General features: G+C 42.4%; 1 protein-coding gene across 2 annotated transcripts in view; it reads left to right on the plus strand.

Annotated features, from left to right (window-relative positions):
* Positions 1-14,481, plus strand: part of LOC311055955 (BAR/IMD domain-containing adapter protein 2-like) — a 69,082-nt gene extending 54,601 nt beyond the window's left edge. Inside the window, exons 8-15 of one of the 2 annotated variants that reach the window (XM_084072257.1) lie at positions 2,014-2,262; positions 2,812-3,031; positions 4,132-4,333; positions 4,947-5,015; positions 6,070-6,223; positions 6,620-6,657; positions 11,324-11,366; positions 11,829-14,481. In XM_084072257.1, coding sequence (XP_083928383.1) covers positions 2,014-2,262; positions 2,812-3,031; positions 4,132-4,333; positions 4,947-5,015; positions 6,070-6,223; positions 6,620-6,657; positions 11,324-11,351 — 960 coding nt within the window. In that variant the 3' untranslated portion in view covers positions 11,352-11,366; positions 11,829-14,481. The remainder of the gene's footprint in view (positions 1-2,013; positions 2,263-2,811; positions 3,032-4,131; positions 4,334-4,946; positions 5,016-6,069; positions 6,224-6,619; positions 6,658-11,323; positions 11,367-11,828) is intronic. The other variant, XM_084072256.1, reaches the window with a different exon arrangement.
* The last annotated feature ends 8,730 nt before the right edge of the window (positions 14,482-23,211 follow it).

The following is a 23,211-nucleotide window of genomic DNA, read 5'->3' on the forward strand; positions in this document are numbered from 1 at the left end:
CAGTTGATAGCTTTTGTCAGCTGTCTCATGAATGTTGTACTCATAATAACAGTATGTGAGATATCAAAACACTGCAGATTTATTAGTTTGACAATGTGTATATATTAGGTTTGACAATGTGTATTTCTGAGTGACATTTCCTCTTATGATGGGCTAATTTACCATCTGCTGCTGTTTTATATAAAACGTCTTCAGTGAGAACTCCCCTGTGTGTGTGTGTGTGTGTGTGTGTGTGTGTGTGTGTGTGTGTGTGTGTGTGTGTGTGTGTGTGTGTGTGTGTGTCACATTCGGCTAACTTGATGGAAGCTCTGGAACAGGATGTAATGCATTTTTGATTAGATTTTTGTTAGGAATTTAAAGGCACAATAACTCAAAGGAGTATCATGATGTCACAGAGTCCCAGAGGACGGCACTTAAAAGCCTGACTGAATAACACTTATTTCCAGAGTGGTCCTTCGATGCAAAGTTGCAAACCTGTTGAATCTTTATTGAAATAAATTAATTATTAAAGGAAATGGCCAACTATGATGAGCCCTTCACATAAACCTCTCTGACATCCTCTCTCCAGTCCAAAGAACTAGAGAGGAAATCAGCTGACGATGCAATGCGTTGTGTGGGCTAATAATCTGCCATTTTAGCTATTCTTGAAAACTTGTGACAACATTTAAAGAAAAAATAATATAAATCAATAAATGTAAAAGTTTCAGCTATCTTGACATAAATAGGGACACCAGGTTGAAAGCGGAATTTGCCTCTGTATTGGGCAATAAGTGCATTATGTACTGATGTAGTAAATTAAAAGCTAATTCATAACATTTTCTATAGTTATATAGCAATAATAATGTGTGGTTGTCCTAAAATCCCAAGGTACGCCAGTGTGCCCCTCGGCATACCGCTTGAGAACCACAGGTCTATTCACAGCTTTGGCCATTATCATGCATAAACGGCCCATTTTTCTGTTAATAGTTTTATTTTTAGATTTCAAGTTTACATTTTCTCCATAGTCATTCAAACGTTACCAAACTTACCTGATATATATCATAATAATAATTGTGGAGATGATGAATTTAATTTCTAATCAATCTTTTTTCAATCTATTTTCAGCTATATCATTAAAATGCAAGGATAACATAACTTTGATGAAAAATATAATGTCTTTGAGTTTGAATTGTATGTTAGATTACCCATCATGTTTCATGTCTCTGCAAGTTGACTTTCATGCTGTACTGAAATGGCTTCCTCGAAAATCAAACAAACCACTTTATGCTTTGTTAAAATAGTCAGTAATGTCAAGTGTACTTTGTGAGTCATAGTGAAATGGCTCAACATGCCCGACCACCGTTATGGTGCTTCAACACACCTTAACCGGTGCAAATCATCACCGGAAATAAAAACTAATCTGTTCATCATACACCCTCAAAATGCAATAATATAACTGTATTTAACCCTACTGATCTAAAATAATGAATTTACACAAATGCTCATCTCTGGATTACAGGTAGTTTAGACCAACACATATTACCAATACTTACAGTACTATCAACTTTTTACATTATACAATTGTGTGTGTGTGAGATGTGAGCAATGCTTGGAAAGCTCTGTCTAATAATGTTTCTGGTCACTGTACTGAGGCTCGCTTTCAAACAAGTGTTGCTCAGCGGGAGGATCTATGAGCTACCGGAGCAAGCCGGCTCAGCCTTGAAGAGGAATGCCCAAGCCGAGAGCTAAACTCTGTTCAGTGTCTGTGATAATTGGCAGTCGCCACATATGGTGCTTCCTGTATTCGTGATCTGTATCCTGAAACAGTTATTGTTGAGTTTCCCAAGTTTGTGCATCTACTATTGTTTGTGTTAAAGAATTTCTTGTTAAATGTGAAGGTAAATTGTGTGTGTGTGTGTGTGTGTGTGTGTGTGTGTGTGTGTGTGTGTGTGTGTGTGTGTGTGAGTGTGAGTGAGAGTGAGAAATCTATCCAGAAAGTGTTGTAAGTCTGTCTGTGTGTCTCCCTCCATCCAGGGTAAAGACCTGCTGACCCAGAAGATCCCAGTGTGGCAGCAGGCGTGCTCGGATCCCAACAAGCTGCCTGAGAGGGCTATGCTCTTAGCCCAGCAGATGGGCTCTGGTGGAGGCTCCCTCGGGGGCACCAGTCCCCTGCACAGCTCCAAATCCAACCTGGTCATCTCGGACCCTATACCAGGGGCCCAGCCTCTCCCTGTACCCCCAGAACTGGCCGTCTTCATGGGCAGCGGCATGGGACACCAGGCGGTGAGTGGCGAGGCCGAGAAAGAGGCTCCGATTCAGAGTTAAGAGTTGTTTGGCCGACAACATGATTGAGGAGGGAGATGAATTATCGTCTCTCGCTCAGAAACATCCAGGGACTACTTCTTTGTGTGCGTCCGTAGCAAGCTTCCTGTGAAGACGCTAATGAACTAAATCACACTGTCAGCTAGTACACCTTTAGCCCTCTGTGGGGAAGCAAAATAAACAAAATGTCTCTCTGGCATCACTTTAACGCTGGCACTTTTATTAATGAGCCTGCAACTCAAGCTGGGCAACAGTCAGCGGAAGAAAGTTAAAGAGATGAATGCTCACTTGAATATCAATTCCCGAGCCCCACTGAGCTCCCAAGTCAAAACGTATATTATTTGAATCGATTAAACATAAGCATTAACTGCTGACTACTAATAACATATCCATTACTGTACATCAGTTGTGCCATTAACAAGATACTTGTTAATAGTGAAGTCTTGCATGATATGAACTGTATATCTACACATTGGCATAGATTGACACGCATTGTCCTGTGTCATACAGAGGCTGATGGGGCCAGAAGGCATGTCTATGGTCAACGGGACGACAGGAGTCCACGGCGAGGAGTACTGGACAGAGGCAGGGCCTGTGTCCCAGGGCAGGCCCACAACTCCCCAGGCCCAGACCCAGGCCCAGCCTCCGCCTCAGAGACAGGTCAGCGAGGTCTACTCCAACACCCTGCCTGTCCGCAGGCCTGCCCCTGCCAAGACCAAGAATCCAGTGGGTAAGACATCCGAGCACCGTCATACAGCAGCTGGTGAAGGATAGGAGCTTTGGGCAAGGTTTCAGCCTGATCCGAGCCCCTCTACAGAGCCAAGCCGTAAAAAGGAACCAACTGGGGCGTCCGCTGGCCTAGCGGTCCAGGCGCATACCACATGCTGGTAATCCAGTTTGACAGCGCGTCGCGGGTTCGACTCCCGATCCCGACGACCTTTGCTGTATGTCACCCCTCATCTCTCTCCCCATTTCCTGTCAGCCTACTATCCTACCAATAAAGGCAGAAAAAGCCCAAAAAATAAACAAACTGGAACAAACTGAGAAGCTGAATGGTTTGATGGAGCGCTTGTATTCTGTTTTTGGTCTCCCATCATGTTTTGAGAAATACAATCCAGGCTACATTTCAGTACTGTCTCTCTGGCTGCACGCTGCACTTAATCAGTGGTGGAAAAAGTACTCACATGTTTTACTTAAGTAAAAGTATCGATACTGCAGTGTAGAAATACTTGTTACAAGTAAAAAGTTCAGTATTCAAAATGTACTTGAGTAAAATTACAAAAGTATTGGCATCAAAATATACTTAAGTTCAAAATGTATAAAAAAATATTTTGAAAATAGCAGATCTACAAGCTCACAATGCATTGTGAGCTTGTAGATCCACTATTTTCAAATGGCCGAAATATACATTGGTCTGAAGTGGTTAATGTATGTTTTGTGATAATAATCTAAATCTGCAAAGTAACTTGTAACTAAAGCTGTCAAATAATTGTAGTGCGTAAAGTACAATATTTGCATCTGAGATGTAGTGGAGTAGAAGTAAAAGTACAGAAATTGGGAAATACTCCAGTAAAGTAAAACTTCTTCAAAAGTGTATTTACTTTACACCACTGCACTTAATACAGATACATTCAAATCGTTACGACGTGTTGTTGCAATCTGATTCACCACAGCATTCTTATGTGCTGTCGTTGTCTAATATATTGCATGACGGTGCACTGATTTTCAAAACAAGACAGGATCAAGTAACAGTGTGGATCTCGGACTTCATGTGGCCAAGTCTATGATGTCGGATCAGCTATGTCAACTAATCCCTGTCTCTTCCTTCAGGAGAGACCAGGACCCTGCCCAGGTCCAGTTCCATGGCAGCAGGACTGGAGAAGAATGGCCGGGCGCGTGTGCAGGCCATATTCTCCCACGCCGCAGGGGACAACGGCACCCTTCTCAGCTTCAACGAAGGTGATATCATCACACTGCTGGTGCCTGAGGCACGTGACGGCTGGCACTACGGCGAGAACGAGAAGAACAAGATGTGAGTGGCCATCGATCGATGTTTGCCGGGCAAAAAAACAGACAAACAATAAATAAAGGAACCGTTTGCTTTGTGTTTGTATCTGCTGTGGAACGTATCTCAATGTGGGTTGGGATGTCCCACTGTCCCACCTCAATATGGTATGTAACAAAGGCTATGTTTAGACTGGCAGCCCAAATCAAATTTACGGCCTATCCGGAATCAGATTGCGTTTTTTTAATCAAGATTGAACAGCAAAAAGCACATAGAATTTAATTTTTCTTGGTTGTGTTGAAATGCTAATTCAAATCAGATTTTTTAAACAAGTTTCAGCCTGGACACTCGGACACCAAAGACTGATTAATACTTTGTTGTATGCCGGTGTCGCTCGCAGTGACACCATCGTACTACAGAGCACTGCTCGAGCCTGTGAGACGTTGTTACCACAGAAAACAATGCAGATAGGTTGACAGTGTCTGTCACAAATCTGATCCAATCACTTGCAAATGACACTGGACAGGCAGTCCTAAAGATCAGATTTGAGAAACAAATTGGATTTGCCTGCAGTCTAATCAAAGCCTAAGTTGAAGTGCATACCGTGTCATGAGCACAGCGTTCACTTCCTGCGTTTCAGGCGTGGCTGGTTCCCGTTCTCCTACACGCGTGTGCTGCCCGAGAGCGACAACGAGAAGCTCCGAGTGAAGTAAGTTTCTGTCCTGAGGACATGGTTCGGTGCAGTTAATGATCAAGTAATGAACTTGTATTCATGCTGGGTCATCAGTTAATCATACTCTCAATGTTCCTGTCACAAGGACATTTTGCTTTGGCTTCTGAATTTTTCAGTAGGTGCTGTGCATAACTGCAGTCCCAGGTTTTCAGAAGGTAGCATACCCGTTTCCTGTTCCAGTTTGTTTTGATTGGCTGAGCAGCCAATTTGAACCGTAAACACAAATTACACCTTCACATCCAGTACAAATCTGCTGCCGAGCCAATCAAACAAAACTACGGGGGAAATGGCTATGCCTCTATTGCCAAATTTGCCACCCTCTGGAAACCATGGACTACAGTTATGTACATAGCCTATCAGATTGCACTGCTGGCCACACCTGGCCATGGCCCAGTCGTGACATAATAGTAGCAGTTTAACTATTGGCACCTGAGGAAAAACGGGTCCTGTTACATCATGACTAGGATGTGGCCAGGTGAAGTCAGCTGTGCAACACTAGTTCTATGCATTACAGTATGTGACTTAGTGTGTGCGTTAGTATGTATTTCCTCTTTTAACACTTAAAGGGATAAAAAAAAAAAAAATCTATCGATTAGTCACCCCATGGAGCCTTGATTTTTTTGTTTTTGTCGCATTCCTAAGCCCTCCTACCGGAACTGCTGCCTACCGGTCCGCTGGTCATCAAATTATTGGCTTAGGAATGGGACAAAAACAAAAAAATATACATTAATTCAAGTCTCCATGGGGTGACTAATAATCGATAGAAAAAAAGTTTTTTTTTGGGTGAACTATGCCTTTAAGCCCTATTTTATTGTATGAATTCGATTTGCGTTATATTATATTATATAATATTATATTATATAACAAAACAGCCGATCTAGAAGCTCACATAGATCTGCCGTTTTCGAAGAAGAAAAAGGGGGAAAATCTTCAAATTGAATGACAGTCATTCAAAAATAGGGACTCTAGGGTTAATGTGGTTCAATTGTTTTGGATGTACTGTAATGTGTATGTGTCTTCACCTCTCCAGTCTGCACCATGGGAAAAGCAGCAGCACAGGGAACTTGTTGGAGAGTGACATGTCCCTGCCCATGCCTGACTATGGCCTGACGGCCCGTCTGCTGGCACAGAGCCTGGCACAGACCCGCCCACGCCCCTACAGCATGGCAGGCTTTGCTCCACAGGTGGGTAGTCAGTGAATAGCTCATGTTTCACTTGAGCCTCCTTTTGATCGGATTAATTTGATTGGTTTAATTGAAAACACCCACCTTGTTCACTCACTGTGCATAATCATTTCAACAGAAGTAAGGGGTCAAGTGTTCTTAATCTTTTACCCGAAGGTAGATTTGTTTTGCAGAAAGGAAATAATAAGGCAATCCAATTAAAAACAAGACATTAGAATACTATAGAGTTCAGACATTAAAAACAAGACAAATAGATACCCCCCCTCAGCCTGATAGGGGGGCTGGTGGGCTGGTTCTTTTAGGTCCTGCTGCCACCTGCTGGTCAAATCGTAGGATGGCAGTCTCCTGTTTGTAACTGGAACAAGAGATTAAAACTGCATCTCTTGATTGTTTCAGCCTGCCCTTGAGGATTACGACAGTCGCTTCGCCACAAGGTAAGACCTTATTCTATCCCACCGTCTGAGTAGAGACCAGTAATATCGGTGTCGCTGTCTGTAATTGGTCAAGTGATGTAGATGGAGATGGAGCTATCTCGTTTAGCAGGCAACATGGGATCATACGTGTCATTGTACCTGATCGATTAAAATGCTTTAATATGCTGGAGGGACTGCTACATAGCTGCCCACACATTGTGTCCACTCTGCACTGAGGCAAGAGACATTCAAGTTTCAAATAAATTAATACATTTTTAATTGTTACTTTATTAAATGTCAATCGTATCAAAATTCTACAATATTATGTTGAATCGTTTGTATTTTCTCTGTCCTTTCCTCTTTGCTCTTGCTTGCTTTGCTTTTTTGTTTGTTTGTTTTTTTAAGTACTGTAGGCCTTTAAATAAGAAGCCCAGTGTCAGTATATTAAATTATAGTTTAGTTCCAGAGTATTGCTGGCCAGTGTGTCTGAGCTATAATGTAGGGTTGCTTGAAGTCAGGGGTTCTGCTTCTATCTCTCTGTTTAATGAGGGAATTACTTTTCTTGTATATCTATGTTTGAGTGTGTTTGTGCAAGGGTATGAGTGTGTGTGTGTGTGTGTGTGTGTGTGTGTGTGTGTGTGTGTGTGTGTGTGTGTGTGTGTGTGTGTGTCTGAAATTACATATAAGTGTGTGTATGTGCACACGTGTTGGTTGGTTGGTTGGATTTCATGTTGTGACAGCAGACATCATGCTGACATCATTCTGATCATCACTGTTTGTGAGCCTGGGACTTTTCGTCTCCAGTCGTGTCACATAATTATGTCTCCGAATGTTGTTGTTTTTTTCTGGGTTGGCACAGTCCCTACGGGGGTGTATTCACCCCTCCCAGGCTTTCCTTTACTGATGGAACACTACAGACCCAACTCCTGCCATGGAGATTACTTCGGTGACTTCATCGATACCAAACTTTTTTTTTTTTTTTTTGGCCGTGGCATTTTATTTTTTTTGCCTATCGATGAGGTAACATGAAGTAAAATGTTCCAGATGGCGGCAGGTGCTTTTGTTTGGCGTTAGCAGCTATGGGTGGGAGGAAGTAGATTCCTTTGCTCCTCCTACAATGCCTACCTCCAAACTAAGCCTTGCCCCCCCCCCCCCCAACCCCACACACACACACACACACACACACTCAAACACACTCAAACACACCCCCCCCCCTTCCCCCTACTCCTGTGCCTGTCTTGTCTCTCTCCATTTCTCTCTGAGTGTGTCCGACCTGGCAAGCTTCCTTCTCTCTTTGTTCCACAGTGACAGTCCTGATGGCAAATTGATTTCGACTGTGTGAGAACAGACATACAGACAGACACAGACAGCATTCCGGATAGCACAGGGGCCTCCCCGTCCCCCCCAGTCCCCCTGTCTCCCCCGTCCCCCTCTTTCCCTCCTGTTAGCCTCCCCCCTCTGATCCCTTTTTTCCTCTCCGACCTCTTCCTTGCCTCCGCAAAACACAACCGCCTCCTCCAGTGGAAGCGGTCCAGTTTCATCCCTTCCTTTCTGTCCTCTCTTCTCCCCCCGGGTCCCTCCTTACCTCTCCTCTCCTCTCCTTTCCTTCCTCCCTCCCTCCCTTCCTTCCTTCCTTCCTTCCTTCCTTCCGCCGTCCCTCTGGGGTGCTGCCGCCGGTGATGATGATGTCGGTGTGGACAGTAGCGGTTGGTGGGTGGAGGATTGCGCTGAGAGGGAGAGTCAAAACGCGGCCTACCTGCTCGGCGCGCAGCGATACGGACTCTGAGCCCTCTGACCCCCTGTCCAACTCCCCCCCCCCCCCCCCCCCCCCACGGACTAATCTCTCAAGAGACTGCCTTCGCTACTGCTTGTGCTTCATGCATGTACATGGTGGTGTCATTTTGTCAGACTAAAAAGGACATTTTCATGTACTGTACAAGTGCCAAAATACTTAAAATGTCGTCGTAATGAAGCCCCTGGGTTGAATGGCCTTTGTAAGCACATGTGGACGGAACATTTAACCCCCATTCCCCTTCCCCCGCTCCCACGCTCAAAAGCTTTGTTGACAGTGCGGCTGTGCGCAGCAGGTTATTACTGTATGTTCTGAGAGAGTGCTTCCTTGTGTCAATGCTTAACCTGATTTTCTGTCTAGAGGGTGTGCGCGTGTGTGTGTGTGTGCGCGCGCGCGTGTGTGTGTGTTTGTGTGCGTGCGTGTGTATGTGTCATATTTGCCTTACTTCGCTACTTTTTTCTATACAACTTGTAGTTATGTGCACCTGAAGTGAAATTGACATCACATTGATTTTGAAGGAATATATTAAATGTTTTGGGGGTTATTCAGTCCACTAAATCGCATTGCATTTGATATAATCATCTTGGAATAAAATCTAAATACTGTACACTGCACATACTCTTGTTATTCATAAAATAAAGTGTTCTTTTACCTTACCGAAAAAAAAGTAAAAGATTTTCACCGTTCCTAGATCTATCCCGAGAGTGGTTAACCACTTGAACCCTAGCGTCCCTATACTGGGGTGAACATTCGGCCAAAAATAACAGACCTACTGTACAAGCAACGCTTTGTGAGCTTGTAGATCGGATATTTTGCGCGAAGATATTTAGCGTAAAGTGTAAACAGCAGGGTGGCTAGCACTGTATACTGGGAGTTCCGGTCAACCAAGTATAGGGTTTAAGTGGTTAACGTAAATGATGCCACACTGCAAAAAAACGTTGTTTTGTTTGTTGTGTTTTTATTCAAAATTTTGGCCCTTTTTTCAAAGTCAGGGCGATCAATCTTGTTGACCTTCACTGAGTATTCTCCATAACAGCTGTGAATTAGTTCAGTTTCCAAGGAAACTGCAAGCCTTGGAGCTCTCAATGTTTATTATGATTGTATAACGTTACACTGAGTGGCTATGTGGTTTTTGGTCTTTTTTTGGGGTGGGGAAAAAAATTACTTGTTATTGTCCTTGTTGAAACAAAACATTTACAGAAACATTGAGAAAATTAGTTGCAAAGTGTTTTATCTTATGCATGCTATGGAGGGACATCAGAAATGTGATACAAAAAATTGACCCTGAATGTATATGGTGACTTTTTACAAAGGTATTACAAATAAAAACATATATCTATATATTAATAAACAGTTTGGTCTGATGAGAAATCTGTTCTGTCGGTAATATGACTTTTCTTTCCCAGTCATTTAATTTTTATATTTTTTCCCCCCCTTTATTTCATTTTTAATTTTTTCTTCTAAATTATTTTTGGTAACTCATCGTGAGCCGCACAACTGCATTGTGAGCATGCGTCATTAATCGGCATCAGACCTGTCGCACCCATCTGAGCCCTCGTACCCTGCTCACCCATAGTTTGGCTCTTTTAGTGACTGTAAAGTTTGTATACATTGTGTACATGTATGAGTGTGTGTGTGTGTGTGTGTGTGTGTAGTTGTTTTGTGTACCGTATTGTGTTATTGTGAGAGCACTGTGTACATGATTGCTGTCCTTTGCCTGCCTGCTTATTTACTTCCCTTTTGGTCGTTCATGCGTATGATCCTGGGTTGTGTTTAGAGCTTATGAGTTATGTGATGGTGTCGCCTGCCGAAAATAGTCGTGAGCTTGTAGATCTATTTTCGGCATATACGTATTTGTGTACAGAGAAATGATGCCTGTGTGGACGGGAGTAATTAATCCTCTTGTGAATCAAATGCATTTAGCCTGCCTCTCTATTCAATATATTGGTTTCTGTAAATGTCCAGTATGGAAATGTGCTGCACGGATGGAAAGGACCACGCCGTCGCTGCCGAGTAGAAACTTTGCATGTCCCAAGTTGATACTTTGATACCTTTGTTCTGATGGATCCAATGTAGTTATTATTTATTCACAAGCTCTTGTTAATACTTTTCATTGGGTTAATGTAAAAAAGAAGTTCACTTAAAGTCTTTAAAAAAATATATATATACATCTACACTCAATGCGTTGCATCGAAACCTGTTGTGAGCCTGTAGATCGCCTATTTTTTCTACTTTTTTACGTGACACTATAGTAAGCATTATAATTTACGAAAAAACATAAAAATATGGAGACACAAGGTTTCTGCCCAACAGCAACGATATATGGCATGATGAGCATGAGTGTACTGCTGTTTTCCATCTCACATTTCAGTTACAGTCAATACTATCAAAGGTAACACGTCACCCATTTTCAACCTAATCTTCATATAATTGGTCCTCACTAATGCTCATTATAAGATGGTAACGTTTCTGTCTACTTCCTCTGCATCTCAGAGTTGGGCTGTGGACAAAATGAAAACAAATGTATTGATGCAAGCACAATGGGTTCTATTTCAGCGTGCTAACTTTCCAGTAAGAGAGAGGCTGTAGTTTCCAATAGCTTGGAATCTCCGTCGATGATGTCATTGGAATAAGGTTTCTGAAATGTCCAGCACAGCCCACCTCTGAGACACAGAGTGAGTAGACAGAAAGCGTGCCATCTTATAATTAGCATTAGTCGAGGACCAATTATATGAAGATGAGGTTGAAAATGGGCGAAGTGCTCCTTTAACCTACAGTATTTTCATCTTACGCCAGCCTAACCAGCAGTGCCAATGCCTTTAAGAACTGTGACCCATGCATGATCTTAACTGAGAGATGAACCATTCAAACCCAAGGGTTCTTTTTACCTTCCAGTTTGGGTCCAGAATTGTCCCGGTTCTGAGGGAACAGGACCTCCGTAAGTCACCAGCCTCCATCGCCATTCAGCCAACCAATCACTCTTATTATCTCCCTCTCTCTCTCCTGGTTCTTTGTGCCGTCATTGGCTGTCTGGCTTCAGAAGTATGCTGGGTATCACTTATCTTTTCTATCCTTTGGCCTCCTGCATTGCGACTCCCAGAGGCCCTAGGTTGTAAAAGATTTATTTTATATGTATAACAGCATCATTCAGAGAAGACACTACTAACCTTGCATGCGTGCCTGTTCATACTCCCCCCCCCTGACAGTTAACAATAAATTGCGCCAATGAGTTTTGTCACTGCATGCTTGCTAAAACTCACTATAGATCTGTTAACTGAACTTGGAAAACATAACTCTGGGAAGGCAGATTTCTCTGGGCGGGGTGGTGTAATATTTGTACATGATGCGTTGTGTTCAAGCTAACTTTCTCTGCCCCCTGCCTCCCCTCCTCTCCCCACAGTGACCGCTCCCTTGATGTCTACCTTCGCCCCACCTTCACCGAAGACAGACCCGAACCCATCTTCTACTAGCAGCCTACTGTCTGTCCTACAAATCTATAAGTGACAATTTAAAACGGCTGCCATTGACTTGTTGTCGGTTGTATATTGTGAATATTGTCAGAATCAAAATGGCCTCAAACACATGATGTGGGGGGACATAAATCACCTCAAGGTTTTATTCTGCTAAATATTCAGCTTGTGCTGTGGTAATTCCACAGCATGTCTACAGTACATATTAATCATGGTGTTTTGCAAAAGACTGTACAGTGCTTTGGGTAGACATAGGATGTCTCTTGCCTAGACGTAAGAACAGGCCACCCACTAGTTTTCTGATTAAATCACTCCTCCAGTGGACAAGGCTTGGCTAATATTTTTCCTAGCAACTGGTGTCAACATAGACTGCTTGCTACCTGCGCCATTTACAGATTTAATTATAATTTTGCAGTTAAACAGATGTATATTTATCTTATATCGCTATTCTTTTCTTTGACACTGTACGTTAACTTTCATGAAGATTACACAGATAGGATTTACCAAATGATGGCACAGAATCTTCATGAAATGTTTGAATAAACTTTGAACATAATACAAGGTGGTCACAAATAAAAGCATTCACAAGAACATAATTATCCCTGCCAATGTATAGTTGTGGTACTGCAGGAGATTGGAACTCAATAATATCTCTAATGCTAACAGACAGCTCTACTTTTAGTAAGTAGGCTACTATCCACTACATTACTAGTTGTGATACAGTATAGCCAGATTTATGATATGGGGACCGTGCCTTCTTTTCTTTTTATTAAGGCTTTATGCAGCCTCAAGCTGCTAATAGTTCTATTCCCTGTTATCAGCAATGATTTTTATGTTTTATTTTTTATCTCCAGGACATAATGTAGTATGTCCAGAAGATAAACAATTTTCATTGCAAATTAAACTAAAATACCACAGCATTTCTGCTCAAATAAGATTACAAAAAAACGCTTGTGGACTTTAAATAATATTTAAGAGGCCTGCGTGCCCTGAAATGCATGTAAATAATGAGTAATTTTATATCAAGACATAGCTTTGAGGGAGTGGCGCTGTATAGTAGCCTAGCTAACTAAATAGGACGTCTTATAATGTTTGATCATTCATTCCCAGTATTACACAGTCAGCTGGGCTTAACTAAGTTTGCTTTAGAAGAGCTTAAATGAGTGACATTTAGCTACTCTATTGTGTGGGTATGAGATGATGTTGAAATCTTTAGTGAGGGGGGAAAACAAGAATGAATACCTGTGAACAACTGATTGCCATTGTGTTACCATTGTAACGTCAACCGAGGGTGACTGTGCCTTTGCGCGAAAACTCCAAGGTGGTCATCCCGGTCCGGGGTTCGAACCAGGATCCCATAACACAACAAACTGCTGCATTAACCATTCAGCAGCTGAAGGGCCAGGCCCGCTAGCGAGTGGAAATACAGCTGTGTTGTATTTCACGTTACGGTCGTCCGCCCTGCCTCTTATAGAGGACATGTACGGCCTTGTCGTTAACTTGAGCGATTGCTTTCCGCAGCCATGATTCCTCCCTGGTCATCTGCGCCTTCCAGCCAGTCAGCCGAGTCTGTTGGATGTACTACAGCTGGGCCATATTCTCTGCAGCCTGGTCTAGTGCTTTTTCCATGTTTTTCCTCTGTCTTCTCCACAGCAAAAGGCTGTCGTTTGTCTGGCTCGTCTGTAATTACAATGCCCTCCATCTCTGGCAGGGACCAAAAAAGTCTGCTTCCTCTGTTGACACGGGCACTTATCATCTTGTTCATTTTGGTGTGGATGAGGCCGACCACTGCTGCCTACTTGTAAACCCCCCCCCCATCCTCGGACGGCTCTGATTCAGCCTTGCAGTCTGGACACGGGATGGAGATGTCCACCTCCAGGAAGATGGTACAGGCGGAGCAGAAGATGTGTCCACACACCAATATGTGGGCCAAGTTGACTTGAGCTTGATCCTGAGGTAAAATGTAGCCGAGCCCACATAACTTGCAGTTCAAGAAGTTCCACTTTCCTTCTATCCTCTCTTCGTTGCGTCTTGCTGTGTATCTCCTCTCCCTAGCGGGCCTGGCCCATAGCTGAATGGTTAATGCAGCTGCTCGTTGTGTTACGGGATCGGGGTTCGCGCCTGGGACCGGACTGACCAGGTTTTTGCACTGTGTAGACAGTGATGATGGACGGTCCCCCTTGGTTGATGTTTCACTATCAACCATGGGTATAGCCTGATTCATGCTCTATCGTACGGTGATATTGTGTGCTGAAAATAGCCGACCCTACAAGCTCACAATACAACGCATCTGTGATGCGTTGTGAGCTTGTAGATTGCCTATTTCCGGTGCACGACACCGCTATACGACGAACTACACAGGTGTCATCCCCCTGGCCTACCAAGGTATTTAATGAGATGATCAAGCGTTTACTACAGTATATAGGTTCCTTGCTCAGAAAGTTTCAAATGCATTTTTTACTGTTTTATATTTTCTCACTCTGTCCAGTTCTCACCTTTGTCCCTGTTTGTATAACTGTGCTGTACATAATAAAGTGTGTATCAGTGACTTTGGTGCAAAATAAACTAAAGAGATAACATTAATTCCCATGTGTCTTGTGTATACCATATGGGTCATTTCGGTGCCTTTTCAGCCTAGTAGCTTTCTCTGTTATAAAAATGTTTTATCTGGAGGAGGGCATGTTTAACTGAAAAACTGATTTGTCTAGCTCAGATCATTATAGCCTAATAATGGTGACTGAAATGATCACATATGAAGTAGGACAAATGCCAACCCTGTTTTACAGGACATAGTCATACTCTATGAAAATGTATTTTCACCTACAGTATAACGTCATTTCAATCGAAATTTTCAGGATGAAATTAAAATTGAATGTAATTTGAGCCCATTTTTTGTAATGCTTTTGTTTTACCAATCCCTTCCCTGCAATCATATGCATATTATTTGTTGATGTTGATGTCTGAATTGTGATTAAAAAACAGGTGGCCATCACACCAATGAGCAACAAAAAATGTAATATAGAAAAATGTATATAAAGACTAAAGAGTAATTTGAAAAAACAATGGAAAGATTCGTAGCAGGGCACAGCAGACATGTGCCCTGTGAAAATCAGCTCTGTTCCCCAAACAATCAATGGTGGTAGCCCCATTAACCACACAAACTTAAGTGTTGGGCGAACATTCAGCGAAAATTGCAGATCTACAAACTTTAATCTTGTGAGCTTGTAGATCAGCTATTTTTGGGAATAAGCCGTGTAGAACAGGAGGGAGCCTAGTATAGTGCCCTGGGGGACTCCAGTCAACTAAGTATAGGGTTTAAGTGGTTAACTACTGTAGAAAGTTGCATTCATGGAGCGCAAATCTCTGCCAACATACTGTAGGCACACCCCAATTACACTGACTACAGTAATGTCAAACTGCATGTCTGCAACAAAATTATGACTTAATTCGGATGATATGGTATACTGTAGTTATGACTTCATTTAAGGTGTTCAATGCCATTACTTGTTCTATTTTGACAACATAGTCAGAATTTGGTCAGAATTTATTGAGAGGATAGCCCCTTGAGATGCAGCATCTCATTTTAGAGGGGGTCCTATTCACATACGTAAAACATTACATACAGTACAAGTACACAATACACAACACACACACACACACGTACAGATACAGTTAGCTTGCTCACCCTCTCCCACCCACACAACCCATTCACCAACTCACTTTTAACAAAGAAGTCGAGAATACAGTACTATGACCTTCAAAGTCAGAAATAAACGTATGTACAAGCAGTGTTAGAAGCATGAACAGGTAGTTTTCGAGATGTGAATAGAAGAAAGTCCTGAAGCGGCCAAGAGAGGTAACTGATCTGAGAGAAAGAGGAAGGTTGTTCCAGTCAGATGGGGCTTTGTAATGGAATGACCTGCGTCCAGCTACAGAAAATATTCTTTTGGGAACAATAAAATAGGGATGTTGTGAATGTCTAAGCGGGTATGGTGATGTATATGGTTCCAGAGACTGTTTCAAGTAAGAAGGACAGTTAAAGTGAATACATTTAAAAAGGAATAGGTACCAGTGAAGTTGCCTTCTTGCCTTAGGCTCTATAGCCAATCAAGCGAACTGTGCAGAGAACAATGGTGTGTTCTGTATGGACACCTCAGCACAAATCTACATAGGGAGTTATATAATATATTGAGAGGCTTGAGATTAGTATCTGTGGTGTTCTGATATACAATATCAGCATAATCTACAATGGGAAGTAGTACTTGGGAGATTATTCTTTTCCTCACTTCAAATGAGAAACAGTTGAGGATAAAGTGAGCACAAGCTGCCATATGTTTTTTTTAATAGTAAGTTCAATGTGAAGTTTAAAGGAGAGTTCTGGATCGATCGTGATACCGAGGTATTTAAATGAATCCACTTTTTCCAGATAGGAACCGTCTTCAAAATTAATCAGTAGGTCAGAAGAACTTGCACGAGTGGCCAAGCAGCATGCTACAGGACTTCCTCTTATTCAATAAGAGTTTGTTATTTTTAAGCCATTTTTGGACCAGATTGAAGTCAGACTGTAGAAAATGTTGAATTTAAATAGTGTATAATATGACTTTAAAAGATTATGGTAAAGTATGACTTTGTATTTAGTTTTTGTGGAAAAGGTTTGTGAGACATTGTAGACATTTATTCTAGTCAACATATTTATAATGGTCTACTTCTGTAAGACCCAAATAATAGTTACACAGCAACGGGACATTAGTTATTTACCTAAGCTAGGCTATTCATACACTGAGCTGGCAGTGCTGCAGTATCAAAGGTGAGCGCTTTAACAACTGTGCTACCCAGACAGGCACTGGGTAATCTCTCAAGAACAGATTCAGAGATGCGCTTGAAGTGAAAAATCACACCCTGTGTGAAGGTAGCGCCGCCTTTGATACATTTTGTCATCGATATGTGTTTATAATGTGTTTATAGCCACGTGTCACGTGAAGCTTGACCAATCACTTTGTTGACGGGTCTGACCAATCAGAACGTTGACGGGTCTGACCAATCAGAACGTTGACGGTGAACACGGACAAAGTCAGGTATAGAGCAGGATCCGCGGCTAGCGTCGCTAAAAATGACGGGTCTGACCAATCAGAACGTTGACGGGTCTGACCAATCAGAACGTTGACGGGTCTGACCAATCAGAACGTTGACGGGTCTGACCAATCAGAACGTTGACGGTGAACACGTACAAAGTCAGGTATAGAGCAGGATCCGCTCGCGCCGCTAAAAATGACGGGTCTGACCAATCAGAACGTTGAAGGGTCTGACCAATCAGAACGTTGACGGTGAACACGGATAAAGTCAGGTATAGAGCAGGATCCGCTCTATACCTAAAGGTATAGAGCGGCTAGCGCCGCTAAAAACAGCAGAGGGTGCTGTTTTTCCTTTTTATGTGACGATGGGTTCCCAGATTGGGCACTGGGTAGTGGGTACCATTCACATGGTACATGGATTTAGTGAGAGGTTTTATATAGCAGTGGTTCAACCTATGGGTCGGGGTCCCCAACCCAACCCGCAACTACCAATATTTACACTGCGGTACACTCTAGCAGGCAGGGCCGTGCTTAGGGATCAGGAGGCCCTAGGCAAACCCCAGTATGAGGCCCCTGGCCCATATGTGGGTCGTGGACCAATTTTTAAGGGTCGCGAGAAAATACCCCTTTATTTTTAGTTCCCTACATTTTGTTTTTAATTATTGCAAAAAATGAAAAAATGTTTTACGAAAATTTAAAAAGTTTAAAAGTAACTCAACGTTTTACAAAATCATTTTATAAAAACCCCAAAAAAGGAATGAAAATAGCAGATCGAGCTATAAAGTTATTTTCCCAAATATTTTTGAGAAATTGGGGATTTTAAACACTGTGGAGTGCACAGGGAGCAATTAGGGGTTAGGAGTCTTGCTCAGGAACACACTGCTGGCCATGCCTGGAATCGTACCCTGGGACAACCAGGGCCACTGGTTCTTTCAGCGGGCTCACTAACCACTCAGCTATGGCCACCTCAGAATTGGGATGGGGGTCCCTGGCACAAAACATTTTCAGATGGGGGTCCGCGGCCAAATGTATATCAATTTAGGGGTCCTTGGCACGAAAAAGGTTGAAAACCACTGTTCTAAATGGCAGTGGTTCACAAACTTTTTAGCTCAAGAGTCTTGAGGCTTGGGTCTTGGCTCCCGGGGAGACATCAAATTTCTCTTTTGCAAAAGAGTCTTGAGTCAAGACCCCGGCTCCCGGGGAGACATCAAATTTCAAGACCCAAAAGAGAAATTTGATGTCTCCCCGGGAGCCGGGGTCTTGACTCAAGACCCAAAAGAGAAATTTGATGTCAACCCGGAATCATACGAGGAAGTAAAATGTATAATAAGCAAGAAAGGAAACATGGCCGCAATAAATGGAAAGCGTGGCAAAGTATTGCCGACAAATTAAATGCACAAGTCGTCCAAAAATATATACAATTTATGCAAGTTCATAAATATATAATTCAGTTAGGCTTAAACATGAGGAATGTATAGTGAATATTGGAATTATCGCCTACTAATCTCCAATGTGATAGCCTATTATATGCGCCATGCATCCAACCAATATGTCTGAGTCTGTGCTCAGGAATGTGTCAAAAACAAAAAAATCTCCATGAATTCAAGGCTTCATGGAGTGTGTAATTGATAGAAAATAACTATTTTTTGGGTGAACTATTCATTTAAGTGTCTTGTTCAGGGACACTTTCACACGTTGCTGGAACTGGGATCGAACTTGGGATTTATGGCTTAACAGGCAGGCTCTCTAACCATTCAGCTATGGCCACATCATCAGCAGTGATTCTAAGGCAGTTCTACTCTGTAACAGTAAAGGGGTTTCAGGGGAAACCAGCAAAATGAGGAATGATATAATAAAAGACTGTCTTGCTAATAGAGCGTCATGTCTCTCATTGTCTACAATGTATTTGATATTACCTTTATATTATTTCATAAATTATGCATTTCATCCTCTATATATTGTCCAGCAACCTTTATGATAAAGGCTAAAAAAGATAGTAGACCCGTAGGAGCCAGATTGCTCAGATGCCAAAGATTCTAAACAGGGATTTGATCCCACAACCTTGTGGTCTGAAGTCAAGAGCTCTTCCAACAGAGCTAACCAAGCACACTGATCTTTGTACATTGACATTAGATGAACGTGATGCGTCATTCCACCAAATGAATTAAAGGCATTTGGCTCATGCACTTTACAAGTGGGCTTATTGTCAGCAACACAGGAGTCTATCCCTATAGAGACACACGGGCGGAAACGGAAGGCCTACAAATTCACGCCCACTTTTGAGATAGCGCCGCTACTCGAGGTCCGTTAGAACGACGAACTGCAGCTCTCAATGCATTCCCTATGAGAGGATATGAGAATTAGCCTACTTTTAAAATTATCCTGCATTAACTGGAGACGATATTGATTTAAATAAAAATATGTTTCCAAATGAATGGAGTGTCTTTGTCAACATATCTTCTTGTTTTCTTAATAGTTGATGTGTTTCACATTTAATTTGCCACTTTAACGAGTTACCCATAATGTTAACACAGCAGAGGGTAGACGGCAGACAGACAAGTTGTCGCATTTCAGTGACATCATCGGTGCTCGGAGCTCGTAAAGACAGTGATGTGACATCACTGTCTTTACGAGCTCCGAGCGCCGACCAGTGGTGTAACCACACTGTAGAGGCAGGACAGGCGGTCGCCTGCCCAACTAAGATCTCGCCTCCCCTAAAAAAAAACAAATAACCCGATTTTAACCCGTACTTAATGTCCTCAAAGTCACGCACCCAACAAGCTTTGAACTGAGCAGATTGGACCTTCTGTTCCAGAGATAATGACCAAAACATATTGAAAACGTCCACTTTCGCCAGTTTTCTGGGTATTGAAAACCTCAAGGAATGCGTCCGTGACGTATATACCATGCGACCACTTAAAGTCTAGATCTCCGATGCTAGCGGTTTTGACATACTGATGGAGTATATTATAGTATATTGTGGGTAGTATATCGAGATGACAGATATGGGACATTAAAAAGGACAAATCAAACAAATGGGACACTTTATTAGAACACCAAAAAAGTCGCTACAGCCTCAGTAGTTAAACAATGAAATGACGGTATTTTACAATGCCTCTCATAAAGATTGCATTGAGAGCTGCAGTTCATCTTTCTAACGGACCCCGAGTAGCAGCGCTGTCTCAAAAGTGGGCGTGAATTTGTAGGCCTTCCGTTTCCGCCCGTGTGTCTCTATTACAGCACTAGACCCCAGGGAGACAGACACATGCTGATTTGCCATTTCCAGGATTTGATTTCCAGGATTTGAGTCTTGAGTCCCAAGACTCAAGACCCAAAAGAGTCTTGAGTCGAACCAATTACTCCCGCGGAGACATCAAATTTCTCTTTTGGGCCTTGAGTGCCAAGACTCAATGCCCAAAAGAGAAATTTGATGTGTCCGCGGGAGTAATTGGTTCGACTCAAGACCCAAAAGAGAAATTTTATGTCTCCCCGGAATCATACGAGAAAGTAAAATGTATAATAAGCAAGAAAGGAAACATGGCCGCAATAAATGGATCCAGGGAGAAAGCGTGGCAAAGTATTGCCGACAAATTAAATGAAATTTCTAATTTCTAAAATCGAAGATCTACAAGTGAAAAGCTTGCCTTTTGGCGGCCGGGGGTCCCCGGTCCACGGGGGTCAACGGGGGGCCGGGGGTCAACGGGGGGCCGGGAGTACCCGGTTCCCCGTGTACTCCCGGACCCCCGTTGACCCCCGACAGAGGTCCGGGGTACACGAGGGTCCGGGGGTCCACGGGGGTCCGGAGATCCATTGGGGGCCGGGGGTCCGGAGGTACACAGGGGGCCGAGGGTCAACGGGGTACACGGGGGTCCGGGGGTACATGGGGGTCCGGGGGTCCACGGGGGGCCGGGGGCCGCCATAAGACAAAAAAAAATCGGGCTTGTAGATCTTCGATTTTCGCATAAGAATTTAATAAGTGTGGAAAAACTCATTGGTTACGAGTCATTGGACTAACAGCTATTTCACAAAACTTGAAGAACAAGGCACTGGATTAATAAAGCTTGGCTGTTAGCCTGGTCCGGACCAGGCTAACTTCACAGCTAAATTGCCATGGTAACTAAGGCAGGATTGCTTCAATTTTCTTTCGTGAAACCGGATCATGGACAAACATATCAAGGTTTGCTGGCTCAATTAATCTGCCGAGCTAACTCAGCTTTCGTGAAACCGATTCCTGGATAATTTAAGCCAGGATAGCCGATTAAACCCGGTTTATCCCTAATCCAGGTTTCGTGAAACGGGCCCCAGCTGTTCCCCTGTCGTCAGCCTCCAGCACAGATGTACGCCCAGGCAAGGATAACTTTTATTACAGTTTGTAAAAGTGACAGTTTCATGCTCATTGTCTGATGTGACTTTAAGGTTGACATGTAAATCAGTGTGAATGCTAATGTGCACTTCATTGTCATCATCAATGTATGATTATTTGTCTAATTGTTTGTTTTTAATGTCACCTTTTCTTCAATAAAGCCCTGCCAACTACACCATATGGCCTGTTCCTTGGAGGAGTTGATGCAAAAAGGACTTTAGCTTGTTATTAATTCAGTTCCTACATTGACACAATAGTATATGAGAAAAGTCATACTAAACTCGTACTGTCATAAAAAAAAGTCATACAATACTTTAGTATAAACAAAATGCCATACAGTCCTGTCGTTAAAAAAATACTTTGTTCTTGTCAGCCTAAATTGTTCACAGCACAGCTATCTATTTTTATATTTAATTCTTGTGGGTTGTCAGGGTGACTGGTGTGGTTGTCATGGTTACTAACCATGTGTCATGTGTGTCAGAATGATTGGAGGGCGGAGTGTGTCATCAGTGGAGATCTGGCCCACCTGGATTGTCCTCTATAAAACAGGTGGCTGGACTTCATTCTTGTTCTCTCTCTCACCGTGAAGCTCACTGGGAGCACTCCAGCCTTTTGGATTTTGCTTGTTAAAGAACAAGATCACTGTGGTAGAGGTTTGGGTTGTGTAGTTACCTTGTCATGATGTAACTCCAAAGGTGAACAAGAAATCTAAAATAATTGCTGTATAATAATTGAATAGAAATTGATCATTCAAAATATGCTCCTCATTGACATTGTACGGTGAAACGGCTCTCAAAGTCACTCTTTTAGCACGTAAATGAACACAAACAAAGCTGATTCAGTCAATATAGAACATCACCAAACCCAGTACTGTTTTTTTTTAAATAAAAATGTCAACTTCCTGTTGATTTTACTATTAGAAGATCCAGATCCGCGGATCCAGTCCGAGTTCTTTTTAATAAAAATAGCAAAATCAACTTAGCATTTTTATTTAAAAAACAAACGGTACTGGGTTTGGTGATGTTCTATATAGTGTGAATCAACTTTATTTGCGTTCGTTTGTGCTAAAAGAGTGACTTTGAGAGCTGTTTCAGCCTACAATGTAATTCAATGAGGAGCATATTTTTTTTATTATCAATGGAGCAATTATTTTAGATTTATTGCCCACCTTTGGAGATGCATCATGGCAAGGTAACTACACAACCCAAACCTCTACCAAAGTGGTCTTGCCCTTTAAGCACTGTTAACCACCCCAGTATCCGTATTGTGGGTATAGCTTTAGTAGAAAATAGCCGATCGACAAGCTCACTGCGACACGTTGTGAGCTTGTCGATCAGCTATTTTCAGTCAAAACTTTCCTCATAATAACACAAAACAGAAAATACACTAGTATTGAGCCCTGAGGGTCACCGGTTACCCATATGGGGTTAAGTTAGTTTTAATAAAATAATTTAAACGTTCTTTGTTTGTGTGAGTTTCCTCATTTTGTTACAAGCTCAGCTGTTTGCAACACTCTTGGTTGGTTGTTGCAATAAATACATTACATTTAAGTGGTTGAATTTATGTAATTTGTTATCCCTGAGTCACTAGAATACCTCAAAACGAAGTATGGAGCTCGGCCTATAATTGATCATTGTTTTGATTGATATGCTGCATGCCTTTTTAACTCTATAATTTTTCTAACCCATTTTTTTTTCACCCGGTGCCAATTTCCTAAGTGATCCTGGGCGCTACACCAGCCCTACACCAGCATTACACCAGTCCCCCACAGCTGCATGCCATGAGTGCGAAGTGGTATTTTCTTAAACTTAATTCAGTTAATCATAGAGGATCTGTGGTCATAATACAGCACTGTTTGAGGAACTATAGTTGAAAACT

The sequence above is a fragment of the Gymnoscopelus microlampas genome, assembly GCF_963454915.1.
Source record: "Gymnoscopelus microlampas genome assembly, chromosome: 11".
Classification (NCBI taxonomy): Eukaryota; Metazoa; Chordata; class Actinopteri; order Myctophiformes; family Myctophidae; genus Gymnoscopelus; species Gymnoscopelus microlampas.